This window comes from Salvia miltiorrhiza, unplaced genomic scaffold, assembly GCF_028751815.1.
Source record: "Salvia miltiorrhiza cultivar Shanhuang (shh) unplaced genomic scaffold, IMPLAD_Smil_shh original_scaffold_386, whole genome shotgun sequence".
In the NCBI taxonomy this organism is placed as follows: Eukaryota; Viridiplantae; Streptophyta; class Magnoliopsida; order Lamiales; family Lamiaceae; genus Salvia; species Salvia miltiorrhiza.
In genome coordinates this window covers 91,313-107,705 of record NW_026651539.1, presented here as the reverse complement: position 1 = coordinate 107,705, position 16,393 = coordinate 91,313, and the positions used below count along the sequence as shown (strand labels likewise).

General features: G+C 37.1%; 1 protein-coding gene across 2 annotated transcripts; it reads left to right on the top strand.

Annotated features, from left to right (window-relative positions):
• Positions 1-12,557: 12,557 nt before the first annotated feature.
• Positions 12,558-16,063, top strand: LOC131004386 (vesicle-associated protein 1-2-like). 2 transcript variants are annotated; one of them, XM_057931062.1, is made up of 8 exons: positions 12,724-12,816; positions 12,940-12,996; positions 13,096-13,166; positions 13,270-13,351; positions 13,998-14,113; positions 14,821-14,961; positions 15,192-15,269; positions 15,701-16,063. In XM_057931062.1, the coding sequence occupies exons 2-8, from the start codon at positions 12,945-12,947 to the stop codon at positions 15,806-15,808; spliced, it is 648 nt and encodes a 215-aa protein (XP_057787045.1). In that variant the 5' UTR covers positions 12,724-12,816; positions 12,940-12,944; the 3' UTR covers positions 15,809-16,063. The 2 variants fall into 2 exon arrangements, with proteins under 2 accessions (XP_057787046.1, XP_057787045.1); XM_057931063.1 differs by having other exon boundaries at positions 12,558-12,996.
• The last annotated feature ends 330 nt before the right edge of the window (positions 16,064-16,393 follow it).

The window sequence follows — 16,393 nt, the reverse complement described above, 5'->3', positions numbered from 1 at the left end:
TATTGTTATTTTGAGTCTCCGACTCATATAACCAGCTAAGTATCGTGTTTGGGACAAACCGAGCCCTTAACGATAAAATGAAGTAAAGTCGTGTTTAGGACTATCGAGCTTTTCACGAATACCAGATGTATGGTCGAGTTAGATTCTTTGAATCTTTCCGGCAATACAAAAGTTTCATGTGACATTAAATGTCCACATGTTTCAGGTTTCAAAGAGAATGAACGAATAAGAAAGTTATGTTATTGTTTTAGGTTCACTGCCTATACGATCAGAATAATAAGAACTCTTACAACTGTTTGAGTACCACCCAAGAATGTCTTGGGAATGTTAGTCGTGATAGCCCCGCTTGATCGATTTAAGTAAGGACTGGTAAGATAGAAACGTTTAACATAGATATGTTATAACGTAGAAGCAATGAGATAAGATTAAGGATTCACTTGAGTATTCCACCCAGATAGATCAGTTTCCCCATAGAGTTAGCCTTACATAGGGTTACACTATAGAAGTAATATACCTTAAGTATATCTATGTATGTATATATGTATGCATGCATGCAGAATAAGTCTCACTTTTGTGTTATTTTCGTTCGTAAATCAGAATGGAAGACGCACCAAGAAGACGCGGTAGGGGACGAGGACGTGGTCGTGGTCGTGGACGCGGCAGGGGATTCATCCCTGAAGAGCCAATCCAACAAGTAGCACCAAATCGTACTGCTGAAGAGAAGTTTCGCAAGGAAAAACCTCCAACATTTGACGGGCTGGGCGATCCAACAGACGCCGAAAAGTGGGTTAGGGCCATAGAGCGTATCTTTAACTACATCCGTTGCGATGAAGAAGACAAAGTAACTTGTGCAACCTACCAACTGGTGGACGAAGCCGACTTCTGGTGGGAATCGGTGAGGCGCACAATGACTGAGGAACAGTGGGAAAATTTCACTTGGGAAGATTTCAAGACTGAATTATATGAGAAATACATACCGGGATGCTATAGACAGAAGAAGCAGAATGAGTTCTGGAATCTGAAGCAGAGGGCTGGGACAGTTACTGAGTACGATAGAGCCTTCAATCAGCTATCAAGATATGCTCCGACGCTGGTGGACACTGATGAGAAGCGTGCAGAAAAATTCAGGAATGGACTGCGCCACGAGATATCAATCTCCCTAGCAAGCCAGGGAGGTCTCACCTACGCACAAACTTTGAGCAGGGCTCTCACCATTGAGTCATTGCTACCAAAGGAAAAAGGGAAAGCTCCGGGACAGTCTGGATTCGTACCACCTCAAGATGGTGGTAAAGGAAAAAGAAAGTGGAACGAGGGAACTGGAGGAAACCCCGGGAATGGAAATGGAAAGAAGCCGTGGGCTGCTAACCAAAATCAGAATCAACGTCAGAATCAACAGCCGCAAGCAATGGGACGACCACTCTGCCCAAAGTGTCAGCGACCTCATTCAGGGGAATGCCTGAAAGGAATGAATATATGCTATAGATGTGGGGAAACTGGGCACTATGCTTCAGTATGTCCGAAGAAGAACGGAGGAGCACCTCAACAGCAAAACCCCAAAAATCAACAGCGACAAAATCAGGGCCCTGGAGGACAACGGGGACAGCCACAGAACGCTAGGGCCTATGCCCTTAACCAAAATCAAGCAGCAGGAAACCAAGGAAACTTGGCAGGTATGATTAATGCTTTCGACGTGCCGATTATAGCTTTGTTTGATACTGGAGCGTCCCACTCTTTCATTTCACATGCTGCTTGTAAGAGATTAGAACTGGCTCCACAATTGGCTGAGATAACTTTAGAAGTTAACACCCCTGGTAATGGAAGATTGACTGCTAAGGACGTTATCTCGAACTTAGAGCTGAACATAGGTACTGAAACATTTAAGGCAGATTTGTATGTCATCACTATGATAGAGTTTGACATAATCCTAGGGATGGACTGGCTTACTCAAGTCGGTGCCACGATACTGTGTAGCGAGAGAAAGATCTCTTTCCAATCCGCTGGAAAGGAGAAGGCAAGTTTTCATGGCATAAGAATGGGAGGAAGAGTACCAGTAATTTCGGCGATGAAGGCCACAAAGATAATGAGAACGGGAGAATGTCAGGCTTTTCTGGTCAGTTTGACAGGAGAACATGAAGTAAAGAAAACGATCGAAGAAGTTCCAGTGGTGCGAGAATTCAAAGATGTTTTTCCCGAAGAATTGCCCGGTATGCCACCGAACAGACAACTAGAATTCACGATTGATCTAGAACCCGGGGCAGCACCAGTGTCAAAGGCACCATACAGAATGGCCCCGCCAGAGTTACAAGAATTGAAAATGCAACTACAAGAACTGTTGGATCTAGGTTTCATACAGCCTAGCGTGTCACCGTGGGGAGCACCAGTCTTATTCGTCAAGAAGAAAGATGGTTCACTAAGGATGTGTATCGATTATAGAGAATTAAACAAGCTCACGATAAAGAATAGATATCCTCTTCCAAGGATAGACGACTTGTTTGATCAGTTGAAAGGAGCCGGTGTGTTTTCCAAGATTGATCTAAGATCTGGTTACCATCAACTCAAGATGAAAAGAGAAGACATTCCAAAGACAGCATTTCGAACGCGTTACGGACATTACGAGTTCACAGTGATGCCCTTTGGATTAACGAATGCCCCAGCCGTTTTCATGGATTTGATGAACCGAGTGTTCCATCAATATCTCGATAGTTTTGTCTTAGTGTTTATTGACGACATTCTCATCTACTCTAAGACTGAAGAACAACACGAGGAGCACTTGCGCATCGTACTCGAAACCCTGCGTAATGAGAAATTGTTTGCTAAATTCAGCAAATGCGAGTTTTGGTTGAGAGAAGTAATGTTTCTCGGTCACATCGTGTCGACTGAAGGAATCAAAGTAGACCCCGCCAAGGTCGAAGCAGTCAAGGAATGGAAGGCACCATCAAATGTCAATGAGATCAGGAGTTTCCTCGGTCTAGCAGGATACTACAGAAGATTCATCGAAGGATTCTCGAAATTGGCTAGGCCAATGACTCAGCTTTTGAAAAAGGGGACTAAATACGTTTGGTCTGAAGCGTGCGAACAAAGTTTTAAGGAGCTTAAGACTAGGCTGACTACTGCACCAGTGTTAGCAATACCAGAAGAGAATGAAGAATTCGTGGTGTATACTGATGCCTCGAAACTAGGATTGGGTTGCGTGTTGATGCAAAATCAGAAAGTGATAGCATACGCGTCTCGTCAATTGAAGCCCCATGAGCTGAAGTACCCGACTCATGATTTAGAACTAGCAGCCGTCGTGCACGCGCTGAAGATTTGGAGACACTACCTCTATGGAGTTAAGTGTGAGATCTTTACAGATCATAAGAGTTTGAAATACTTCTTCGAGCAAAAGGATTTGAACATGAGACAACGAAGATGGCTCGAATTAGTAAAGGATTATGATTGCACCATCAGTTATCATCCAGGAAAAGCGAATGTAGTAGCTGACGCACTGAGTCGAAAGACGAAGGCTAAGCTAGGGTATTTCATCACCCAGCAGAAGGAACTGATCCGTGACTTCGCCTCACTCAGTTTGGAAATTGTTCATCCTCCAGACACAGTATCGGGTTGTGTTGCTGCATTGATAGCTAAACCTGATTTGAGGGAAAGAATTGTGCAAGCACAAAGAGAAGATTTGTTCTTGGAGAAGATGCGTCTAGCTGCAAGAACGAATGAAACGAAAGGATTCACTGAAGCAAAGGATAATGCACTTATGGTTGGTGAAAGATTGTGTGTGCCACACAAAGAAGAATTAAAGAATGAGATTATGAGCGAGGCTTATGATACTCCTTACACTGCACATCCAGGCAGCACAAAGATGTATCAGGATTTGAAGAAAATTTTCTGGTGGAAAGGAATGAAAAGAGATGTAGCGTTGTTTGTAGAGCGATGTCTCGCTTGTCAACAAGTGAAGGCCGTGCATCAGAGGCCGTATGGAATGCTGCAACCACTACCTATCCCTGAGTGGAAGTGGGAGCACATTAACATGGACTTCGTAGTGAGCCTACCGAGGTCGGCACGTGGAAACACTGCTATTTGGGTCATAGTGGACCGATTATCAAAGTCAGCACACTTTCTGCCAATTCAAATGACTTTTGGATTGGAGAAACTTGCAAAGTTATATGTCAAAGAGATAGTACGCCTTCACGGTGTACCTGTATCTATCACATCAGATCGTGACACCAGATTCACATCGCGTTTCTGGAAAAGTTTACAAGAAGCAATGGGCACTCAGCTGAATTTCAGCACAGCATACCACCCTCAGACTGACGGGCAGTCAGAAAGAACGATTCAGATCCTAGAAGATATGCTGCGAACGATTGTCACAGACAAAGGTGGAAGTTGGGAGGATTTGTTACCTCTTGTAGAATTTGCTTATAACAACAGTTATCAAGCAACAATTGGAATGGCTCCATATGAGGCTTTGTATGGCCGAAAATGTCGATCACCACTTTACTGGGATGAAGTGGGCGAGAGAAAGTTGTTAGGTCCTGAACTGGTCCAACAGATGGTTGAGAAGGTCGATCACATCAAGCAAAGAATTAAAGAAGCTCAAGATAGACAAAAGTCTTACGCCGATAAACGCCGATCGGAGTTAGAATTCAATGTTGGGGATCGAGTTTTCCTCAAAGTTTCTCCCTCAAAGGGAGTTATACGTTTCGGAAAGAGGGGCAAGTTACGACCCCGTTTTATAGGACCTTTTGAAATCCTAGATAAGATAGGCCCTGTAGCCTATAGGTTGGCATTGCCACCCAGTATTGGAGACGTACACAATGTGTTTCATGTCTCTCAGTTAAGAAAGTATGTGTTTGATCCAAAACATGTGATTAAGCATGATGAAGTGGTCCTAGCCCAGGACTTAAGTTATGAAGAGAAACCAGTCCAGATACTTGATCGCAAGGTTCAAGTTTTACGTAACAAGAACATCGTTCTTGTTAAAGTGAAGTGGAACCATCACGGGATGGAAGAGGCCACATGGGAACTTGAAGATTCAATGAAAGTCAAGTATCCCCAGTTAGATTATCAAGGTATGTAATTTCGGGGACGAAATTTTTTTTAAGGAGGGAGGAATGTAATACCCCGTTCCTTTTTGCTAAGTTTAGAATATTTTTTCGAATTTAGAAGTAAGATGATTCACGCCGGATATAAAGAAAATGAATTTATTTTTAATTCCAACAAAAATGATTTACAAAAACATTTGTAAATTTAGTTATTGAATTTATATGCATTGCATATTTATTTAATTTAGTATTTAAGTATTTTCACGAGCTATTTATTTAACGAACCCTGAAGTATTTATTACAGTCCCGATATTTTATCTATGTTCCTAATAACCACCTTATATCATGATTATTTATAGCATACATGTATTTATGCAGACTAATAAAATCCTCCCATATCTCATCCTCAATCCACTACTCATCAATGGTGCTACACTACTCACCAATTCACTACTTCCACCACCAACGTTAACATCACTACCCACTCACACTTTCCACTCTCCCCACTCACACTTCACACCATACTTTGCCCCCCACCAAAATAAACTTTAGCCATAATACTCATTCCCTTCCACTCACCATTTCTCCTACATACCAAGGAACTAAGTGCAGAGCTACACCCACACAAGTTCAGCTATACCACACGGACATCCCTATCACTTCACTCATTCTGAAAATTTTCATTTGCTCACCAAGATCATTTCGACAGAATCCAGCACACAACAAACAAACAGGATCAACACTCACTGAAATTTCTCACAAGGTAGCCATTTGATTTCTTTTACCTCTGCTCATAAATCGAACTTCAAGCTGCAAGCTTGTTCAAAGCTATATACAATTTGATATATACCCAGCAACGCATTTCATTAAAATGACATTCATAATTATAAGCAGTGACGGAGGGAGGGGGGGTCCAGTGGGGGCACTGGGCCCCACTGGAAATTTCAAAATAATTACTAATATATATATAGTAATATTTATATTTTTAGTTAAATATATGTACTTTTAATTCTAAAAAAAATCTCTTTTTTTCCTTAAAACAATCATAAATTCACAATATTTTTTAATTTAGGTGGATGTTATTTTATATTGTTTGTTATTATTTTTAATTGAAAGAGTAAATTTTAATTTTCAATTATCTATAATGAACGATCATAAAGAAAACAGTAAATTTTGAATTTTAAATGTAACTTTTTTTATAATCACCTTGCAATTTATTTTTCATGTTTATTTTACTTTTTAAATTATGTTATAGATTGTTTGTTTTAGTTTCTTTATTAATAATATTTTTTAATTATAACTTGATTTTATTATGTATTACATATTATAGTTTTCCTTAATAAAATTCCCATTTAATATTAGATATTATAGTTAATATATTTAAGTAATTAATCTTAGGTCATATCAGTTATTAGCTCAAACCATATGCTAGTGAATTAGTTTTCATTTCTTTTTTGTATATATGTTATTCGTATTTACATTATTAATGAGGATTTAGTATTTCTTTAGTTATGCGAAGTAGTGCGTTAGTGAATGAATCCAATTATTACTTTTATTTTCAGATATCAAGTTATTAATTATTATTAATAATCCTAAATTTTGTTATGTAAGTTATTAGAACATATTTTGATTAATCTTAGTACCTCAAATTGAAAGAGATTTTTTTGATTCCATTTATTTTAAATATTACAATGAAGTTTTTATATTATAATTTTAGAATACTAAATCTAAAAAAATACTACTCCCTCCGTCCGCCAAAAGTATTCCACTTTGGCCGGACACGGAGTTTAATAAAATGTGTGATGATGTTGATGTAGTGGAGAAAGGGTCCCACCACTTTATGAGATGTGTGGTTGAGATTGAATTTGGGGTGAGTTTTTTGTAAATAAAGAGTGTTTGTAAGGATAAAATATAAAGGTGGATGGTGGGACCATGGCTTAAAAAGGAAAGTGGAATACTTTTTGCGGACGCCAAATATAGTAATTGTGGAATACTTTTGGCGGACGAAGGGAGTATATGTTATAATATAGCAATGCCTAGCTATTAATTTTAAACGATGCATTGTACATAAAATAAATTGATAAAAAAATAATTTTATTTTTAATTTATATATATATATATATATATTATTTTAAAATTATTACAAATTGGGCCCCCCTGAAACAAAATCCTGGCTACGTCACTGATTATAAGCATACAATCTGTATATATATATATATATATATTCATACATCAGAGCACGATTTATAAAAGAAGAAGTAGAGGAGGACGACTTTTTGAAGCTTGGTTTCTCCATGTCTCAGTTCTTGCTTCTAGCTTGTTGAGTGAGTGTTGTGTTTCTTGCTGAGTCAAGTCAAGGAGAGGGTTGTGTTGAGCGAGAGTTGAAGGCGGTGTCACCCGATCTACGGGCGACGGCAGCCGGAGACAGGAGAGAGAGAGAGGCGGAGGCAGCCTTGGAGGCTGTTTTCTGCCGGTTTCAGTAAGGTACGGTTGGCGGCAACTTCATTTCTGTTCGCCGGACTGAGTTTGGAAAGGGAATGAGAGAGAGTGGTGTGTCGTGGAGGTGGAGAGCTCAGCGGTGGTTGGTGGCGGCAGCTCGTCGCTGCTGCGCCTCCGGTGAGCGTCCGCGGCGAGAGAGCAGTCGAGGGTGAGAGAGCAGTCGAGGGAGAGAGAACAGTCGAGGGAGGTGAGGAAGGAAGAGTGAAGGATGAAGAGGGAGGCTGGGCGGCAGTCCGCTTCTCCTGCTGCTGCCCGACCGAAGATGGAGAGGGGAGTCAGGGGACGGCGGTCGGGTGGTGGAGGCGGCGCTGCTACCGCCGCCGGAAAAGAGCAAGAGACGAGGGCGAGAGAAGGGAGAACCGAAGAGTTAGTTACTGTGGCCGCTTGCTCCGATGAGTTCCGGCAGCGGCGGATTTAGATGATGGACGAGCGAATTTCATGGGTGTGTGTGTGTGAGAAAGCCGAGGATGGCGCGGCTTCTCGCCGCTGCTCCTCCGGCGAGCGTCCGCGGCGGACAAGATCGTCCGAGAGAGAGAGAGAGAATAGAGAGGGAGAGAGTGAATTGGGATGGGGGCGCAGCGTGAAGTTTAGGAAGGTGGAGAAATGGGATGTTGGGCTAGGGTGAGGGTTGGGCTTTGGGGTTGGGCTTGGTTGGGGAGTGGGCTTGACAGTTGGGCCGGGGTTTAATTAGTGTTGGGCTGGATTTTTTTTAATTAATAGTGGGCCGATTTTAATTAGAGTGGACTCGAGTTGTGGGCCGATTTTAATTAGAGTGGGCTCGAGTCATGGGCCGATTTTTATGAGTATTTGGGCCGAGATTTTATTTATTTTTGTTTCAGTTGGGTTATTAACTAATAAATTTGTTGGGCCTTATTTTATTTAAGGATTTTGAATTGCCTTCAATTAATTAAATTGGGCTTTCTTATTTTTAATTAATTGAACTATTATTAGTTTGATTAATTTATTTAAAGGATAATTTTCATAATAATATTATATTATTATTATTATGTGCATATTTTAAGTAATTACTTATTATATGTTAAGCATGACATGATTTGCATTATATTTTGCAATAAGAATATTTATGATTTAATTGGTTTTATTATAATTCCAATTATTAAAGAAAGATGAGTAAGAATATTGTTGGTGTTCTTAACTCAAAGAGAAATGTTTTCAATTATTTATTCATTAAATTTTGAAAACCCGGCTAAGTGAATCATAGAATATTAAGCACTTCACCATGACTTAAGATTAGAATTCAAGGAGACCTATTAAGAATAGATTTCTTGTAGGCTTTGAGCATCAGGAGGACTAGCACTGCTATTCCGATTCAGAGATAAGGTTAAACGACAGGCTTTGCCTAGACAGGTGGGCTTATTTTTCAAATGTATGATTTAGCTATTGAGCTTAAATATTCGTGTAATATAAACTGTTTATCCAATAAAATATTTTTGTGCACTCTACCATGTTTAAGGCTCGTACAGTTAATCAATTGAGGTTCTCTTATGACCTAACACGTTGTTTGAGAATTGTGTACACTTGTTAGCTGACTCGGTGGGTTGATCTCCATCGGGCACTAACCAGAGGCGTTATAAGGGTGCTCGACTGGATGTGTTCCGGAGCATAGTTATGATAGGCCTGTCTGGATTAATTTCCGAGGTTTATTTTACTTGACTGGGTTACGCCCTCAGTTCAAGTCAGCGGGAGACAGAGATCCGTCGGTGGCTAGAGGTCCGGGATCACAGCGAGTAACAGAATGGAGTGTGCAAACGCGCGCAAAATAATTAAGTATATATATATGAAAATGTTTTAACATGCATAGAAGTTATTTCTCTTTAAAACCTTCTATGTCATGTCAGTAAGATTGGATAAACTGTTCTTCAGATTATGAAATGCTTTAAAAGTTGCAGCCCACTAAGTACATTAGTACTTAGCCCAAAATTTCTTTCAAATGTTTTCAGGTTAATGGCTGGTGATGACGGGGCAGAGCTGAGGCTAGGGTTCAACTCCGTATTTTGTCTTCCGCTATTGCACTAGCATTTATTTGTCTTTTGTTTCTCCAACTTAAGACTTTTATGTTAAATTCTGAATTATGTTTTTATCGAGCTTAAACTCTCAACTTCTAGCTCTATGTTATTTAACGTTGGTTATCGGAAGCATGAAACCGAACTTGTGATCCTAAGGCTTTGAATGTTGTTGATTGATTAGTATCACTTGATTTCTATCTTCTTCATTCAAAGGGCATTGCCCAACATTTTATTCTATTATCTGAATTTCACAAGGTTCTTCCCTTGTTCATTTATATGATTTTAGTCGTACCCCAGTTATAGTTTATTCCTTCAAGAATTGGGGTGTGACAGAATGACCACTTGGTGTAGCATCCCAAAGCTTGACCTCGGCAATGACACGATCCTAATGCGATTTGACATGGAGGATGGTACACGGCTCGACCACCTTGGCGTTAACTCGATCTAAAACACAGGACCAATAGGTATCGCCGTTTTGGTCACATCACAGATGGCATCGTTGGTCTCCTAGATCCAAACACGAGCGATGAGATTGGTCACCTCGAGTGTGTAAGTGTGGCGACCCCTCTCGTCACCTCCACTGGCCGACGCCTTCTCCTTCCTTGATTTTGGTGGTTGTGGCTCCACTGAGCCATGCCCTCCGGCCTTGAGGATCCTCCCCCAAATTCACCGCCGAGAGGTCCGGTTGTATGGACCGAAAATATCATCGATTCAATTTGAAGAAAAATAATCGGGAGAGTTGGAATCCATTGGATAAAAAATTGAGAGAATGACAGAAAGTTAAGGGAGAAATAGAGAAAGAATGAAGTAGTTAAATATGAGGGAAGATGATTTTTAGTGCGAAAATATTGTAGGAATAGATAAGTATCTATAGAAAGAAAAAATAAAAAAGTGAATTTGGCTAAAATAACTGTTGAGAAAAGATTAAAAAAAAAAGCTGAAATAACCGTTGAAATTCAAATTTAAACATTTTCTTAATGTTGGCGCGTGTAAACATACGCCCCAAAATAAAGCCGAATGAGTCAAACTCATCCCATCGAGTCACAACTCAATTCAAGGGGGCATGCATCGATCTGACTCATCCATACGGCTGACTCGAGTCACCCCATCTGGTCGGCTAATGAATGCTCTAAATACAGTTAAGATTATTAATTTTTATCCCAATGTTTAAGCAAAATTATAAATATGTCCCAAGGTAAGGATAATTGTAAAAAATGTATCCAATGCTTCAAAAAAATCACAATTAGGTCCAAAAATAATTTTCGACGTTTAAAAGATGATGTACCTTGTCGAAACGCGCATATGACATATCTAACTTGAAAACAAAATATTACATGGAGTATTAATTATGCTATTAATTATTAAAATAAAGAAAATGAAGATGGAAAATTAAATACATGACCTCATCTATACTATATTAAAACAGCAGTTTTCAATTAGAAATTGATTTCAAATTGATTTGTAATCAATTTCAATGACGATTTTGTAATTAAAAGTTAATTTAAGAGCAAGAATTTTAGCAATAATGTGAACATAAAAAAAAAAACTGCCGTTTGTGTCCCACTACTTTTTTATCATCTCACAACAAATCTTAAAAATTGTGAATATATAATTTTAAATTTATATTCATCATAAGCTTTGTGTTCCATTTAAAAAAAGCGAAAATATAGTATTGTTTTATGTTTTGCTATTTTTTCTCTTCTGAACAATTATTTTGCTCAACGTTATGCTATATTTTCAAAGATAAAGAAATGCGACTCAATCCTCTCAAATTAACAATGTTGAAAATTTAAATTTATTTCTTTTTAGGTAAGGAATATATATAATAATTCATAAAGTTGAAAATAAGTTATATAAGCCCACAAATATTAACATCTAAATTATAAATTCATTATTGATTTTTTTTTTTTCACAATTGTGAAAAGAAAAAAAATAGCCAAACATAAAATACATTTTTTAAGATATAAAATAAGAATCATTTTCAGCCTTTAGATCATCAAGATCTACGGTTGATTCATCATGTTGGATGAATTAATGGTCTTGAGTTTGAATCTCAAAGGTAACAAAAATTTATTTTTCGCAATTCATACCTTTATACAGCGAATTCATACGTGTTCTACATAAAATTCATACATTTTCCTTAGTTCTTATTTCTTATTTTAAGAAGTGCTCTCAACATGATATTAAAATAAAGTAGCGATCATCAAGTTACAAAATATAGATGATATTTTCTCACTTAATTAAAATGAATACTTAAATATTAGTTTTTCAACTTTGAATTATGATTAAAAGATTTAAATAAGTTAATTATTTCATATTTTAACTTGACTACTTTTTTTAATATTATTACAGTTTAATTCTGCCATCCATTTAAATAGGGGAGATAAATTGATTAATTTACTACAATTGCAAGGAATGGTTAGATATGACGAGTGCGGGCTACGTAAATTCCTATCTATTTTATCTTTTGAACAAGACTACCTACTTCTATGATTTTGTTTTTGTAGGAGTATAATTTGATACATAATTCATTTTTCTTTAGCCCCTATTTAATTAAATAATGAAAATAATAATAAATGTTATAAAATTATGCTTTCTTAAAACCACTATGTGTATTTAGACGTTTTAATATAAATTTTTAAAATTGCATTATTTTTTACCATTCATAATTTTACATTTATGTATTTGTACATTTTAATTTTTTGTATTATTTTTTAATATAATATAATGGCCGTGCATCGCACGGTGGGCAAATGCTAGTTCGTTATACGAAAGAGTCTCAATGCTTGCATACCCTCCAAATTGTACAATTTATTAACTGTACATCATTGCTCAGAATTTGAATATTCTACTAGTTTCCTATCATAGGGGTCCTAGTTAATTTAAATATTTTAGAGATATGCCTAACATTTTTTAGTTTGTGGCTTTTATTATTCTTATAAGTTATAATCAATAATTAATTGGTTGTAATCTACAATTTTATTCAATAAATAAAGTTATAATTAAACTATTTTCAAAATTTGAGAGAAAAGAACGAGCACGCGCTAAAAATTGAGAACCATATGGTTCTAGTTGTGCGGCAATTAGGATCTAACAAAAAAAAAACTAAATTATTTGTTTAGTTTTTTCTTCTCATTTTTTTTTTGAGAATTTATTTATTTAGTTAAATATTAATGATTCAAATCAAAGAGCACCACTATCTCATTTCCCTCCTCAACCACACTCTCAGTGAATTTCGGATCACCTTCAAATTTTTTGTAATTCTGCACCCCAAATTAGAATTTTTTATATTTTTTAGCAGCAATCTCAGCTAACAGTTACCTTCTGTTCATTTCATGTCAATTCAATTTTATTTTTTGTCACTTCACTTTTTGAAACAGACAAAATGAGTACCGGGGAACTTCTCAACGTTGATCCGGTGGAGATGAAATTCCCATGTGAGTTTGCTGTCTCAATCTGCAATCTTTTTATTGTGTTAATTTTATTGTTTTTTTATTTTTTTATTTATGATTTTTCATTTTCGTTGTGTTGATTAGTTGAGTTGAAGAAGCAGATATCTTGTTCTCTGCAAGTGTCGAATAAGACTGAAAATCATGTTGCTTTCAAGGTAAATTTATCACTTGATCTGAATTTCTGGTAAATTTTTTGTTCCGATTGCTCGATTTTTTTTGTATGTTCTCGTATCATTTTCGATTGCTTTGCGCATTCAGATTAAGACCACGAATCCGAAGAAATATTGTGTTCGGCCAAACACTGGGATCGTTTTGCCCCGTTCCACCTGCGACATTGTTGGTAAATTGCATTGCTCAATTTCTCGTGTTTACGATGAATATTTTTGTCTAGTCTAATTTCTTGCTATTGTGCTTGAAATTATTATGTTCGAATGCTTCTTCAAAAGTCATCACAAATTAGGCATGAATGGTGGTTGATCAGAGAATGATATTTGTCTCTTTGTTCTAATGCATTTTGAATTTCGCTTATTGAGTTTTGGGCGAGTTCATTTTCAAATTTTAAGGTATAATAGAATGTCCTCAACTGGTTATCTGAGATGATAAACTCGGCAGAATCGCTCTAGTTTGGTTCATTAAGTCTGGATTCACCAAATGAATTTAATCTGGATAAAATTTTGAATCTGATTACTAAACATATTGTTTGAGCATGAAGAGCAAGGGTATTATAATGAAAATCATGAAGACTGAATTGGAAATTTGATAGCATGTTAGCTAGAAACTCACTTCAGAAAACCAAGCTTGCATTTTGTATACAAAAGAAAGTGGAGCATTCTTTATCTTTTTCTTCAGTATTTCTAATACTCTGATGAAATTGAAAAACATCTATGTTGAATTTTTGTATTCTAAATATCATGTGATAACATATGCTAATGTATTAATTAACAGGTTACGTTTTTGAATTCTGATATCTGTGTCTCTTATTGTAGTTACAATGCAAGCACAAAAGGAACCTCCTACAGAAATGCAATGCAAGGACAAATTTTTGCTTCAGAGTGTAATTGCACCCGCTGGTGCAAGTCCAAAAGACATTACTGCTGAAATGGTTTTTCTCTAATTAAATGCTCATCTAATATATTTTTCAAATAGCTGAAGCTTACAAAGGGTTGGCAAAATGTCCAATTTAGTGTTCCTGCTGAATTATTGATGAGTGATTCATATTTTGATTAGAAATACATGGGCCAAAAAAGCCTTTTGAAGTGAACAAAGTAAAGTTACTCAAACTTGTATTTTTAAGGATTTGTGCTGACTGTGTGATAGTTCTCTAGCTGAAAAAGAATGAAGGGGCTACTTATAACACAAAATGCTGGCAGGTGTTGCAGGTATAAAAAATGTATCGGTTCTGATCATATTATTTGTATGCACTTAGTGGTTGATAACAGGCAAGATGAGCATCATGGCTTATGCCTGCAAGGATAGAAGTGAATGTTTTGTTATGAGCTAAAAGATATTGTAAAAGAATCACTTTTGTGCCCGGCGCAAGCTAATTAATTATAGCAAGAATTAGGAGTAAGTAACATTATTTATTAACTAAATTTTCGGTAACAATATGAGAGGAAAATGGCAGGAGACTTGAAAGATTTTGGTCAAATTATGATAGATATTATTTGGGGAATGACGAGGCTGAAATTTGTTGATGATGAACTTCACATAGAGTAAACCAGTTAGACTATCTTGTTTTGACTACTCCGGATTGTGGTAGATTTTGCTCTGAAGATTATGTGTAATTAAAGTGATGTCTTCGTTTTGTAGTTCAATAAGGATCAAGGAAAGGTTGAAGAGTGCAAGTTGAAGGTTGTGTATATCGCACCTAAACAACCGCCATCTCCAGTTGCGGAGGAAGCAGATGAGGGCTTTTCACCTTGCAACAACACAATGGATAACAGCAGTGAAGTTCGTATCAATATAGCTGACGTTTTTGTTTTTGATAGTTTCATTTCATCTTATTCCACTTATGGCACTTCATCTTTTGTCTGTCTGGAACATCTTGTCATCCTTTTGTGTTTTGGAGCACGTAGTTCTCTCCGTTTATTGAGATTGGCGTAGCTAGATATACTAAAGAGATATAAGATACACACTCTGAATTTATGACTTCGGATCTTTTTAATTATTTTGATTCTCAGGCAAAATCTCTTGTTGCAAAATTGACCGAGGAAAAAGCTGCTGCAGTTCAACAGGGGAACAAACTTCGTCAGGAATTGGTGAGTTATTTAAAACACTTGCAATATTGTTTGACACAAACATAGTATAAGGTACGCTTGTTTGGTTAACCTCATTGCCCTCTCATATAATTGTACCTATTACTTCGTTTGTTTTAATAATTTTTGCCTTGTTTAAGTGATGGAATGTATTATTGAACCTCCAAATATTTTCCTCCTGAAATTGTTGAAGGTAGCTGGTGATGAAAAAAGTTTGTTTACTTTATAGACATGATGACTATTTCTTCCCTTCAGATTTGCAAACTGCGAATATAACCGTACTTGTCTTAGGTTTGAGTCAATTAAAGCTTATAACTGCTTAACTTGCTGTTCATTGCTCTCTCTCTCTCTCAATATATGCACACCTATTTGCCTCTGGGCCCTTCATCTCTAATGTCTGGCACATGCTTATCCGATAAAGTTTTTCTGCATAGGATATGTTGAAGCGCGATGGCAAGAAAAGTGGAGGAGTATCCATCACTCTGGTTATCATTATTGGCTTGCTAGGTATTGTTATGGGATACCTTATCAAAAGCACATAACCGCATTTATGCAGAGTAGAATCGAACTTCCAAGTTTTCTTGTTTTTTCCTATGCTATAAGCTATTAAGCTTTGTGATTAGAGGTAGATTTCCAATCTTATTTAGATGTTGACAGTGCTTCAATAGCATTCTTCCATTTTTTTTTATAACTTGGATAATACATTCAGCTGTATGCATGTTTTGTGTTGCGACGCGGACTTCGAATTTGTATCTTATGCCTATTGTTTGAGCCATTCAAATACTGAATTATGATTATATACTTCTTTTGCAGTTTACTGAATTTCAAAATGAGACAAGAATAATAGCTTGTATGAAAAAGGAAAACTGATAATTAAATGTTTATTCGAAGCATTTCTTCTTCCTGCATGAACTATGTCACCTAGAATTCGATATGATCACTGGTTTATTCAAGCTTCATTAACCAATAGTAGGAACTATGTCGACTTTTCCATTGGCGTCGACAAAAACCAAAACACGATCACATCGGACAACGGGAAGGTAATGCACATGTGGTTTCACAATGACTGCATGAACCGCCGGGTTCTCCTTCTCGATAGTAGCTGCAGCGATATCTCCGTCCACCCC

Excerpts from the sequence above, each read along its gene's own strand:
- LOC131004386 (XM_057931063.1), top strand. The coding sequence starts at position 12,945 with ATGAGTACCGGGGAACTTCTCAACGTTGATCCGGTGGAGATGAAATTC. Across the intron at positions 14,114-14,820 it reads AAGACATTACTGCTGAAATG|TTCAATAAGGATCAAGGAAA; the intron begins GTTTTTCTCTAA and ends TTCGTTTTGTAG. Across the intron at positions 15,270-15,700 it reads ACAAACTTCGTCAGGAATTG|GATATGTTGAAGCGCGATGG; the intron begins GTGAGTTATTTA and ends TTTTCTGCATAG.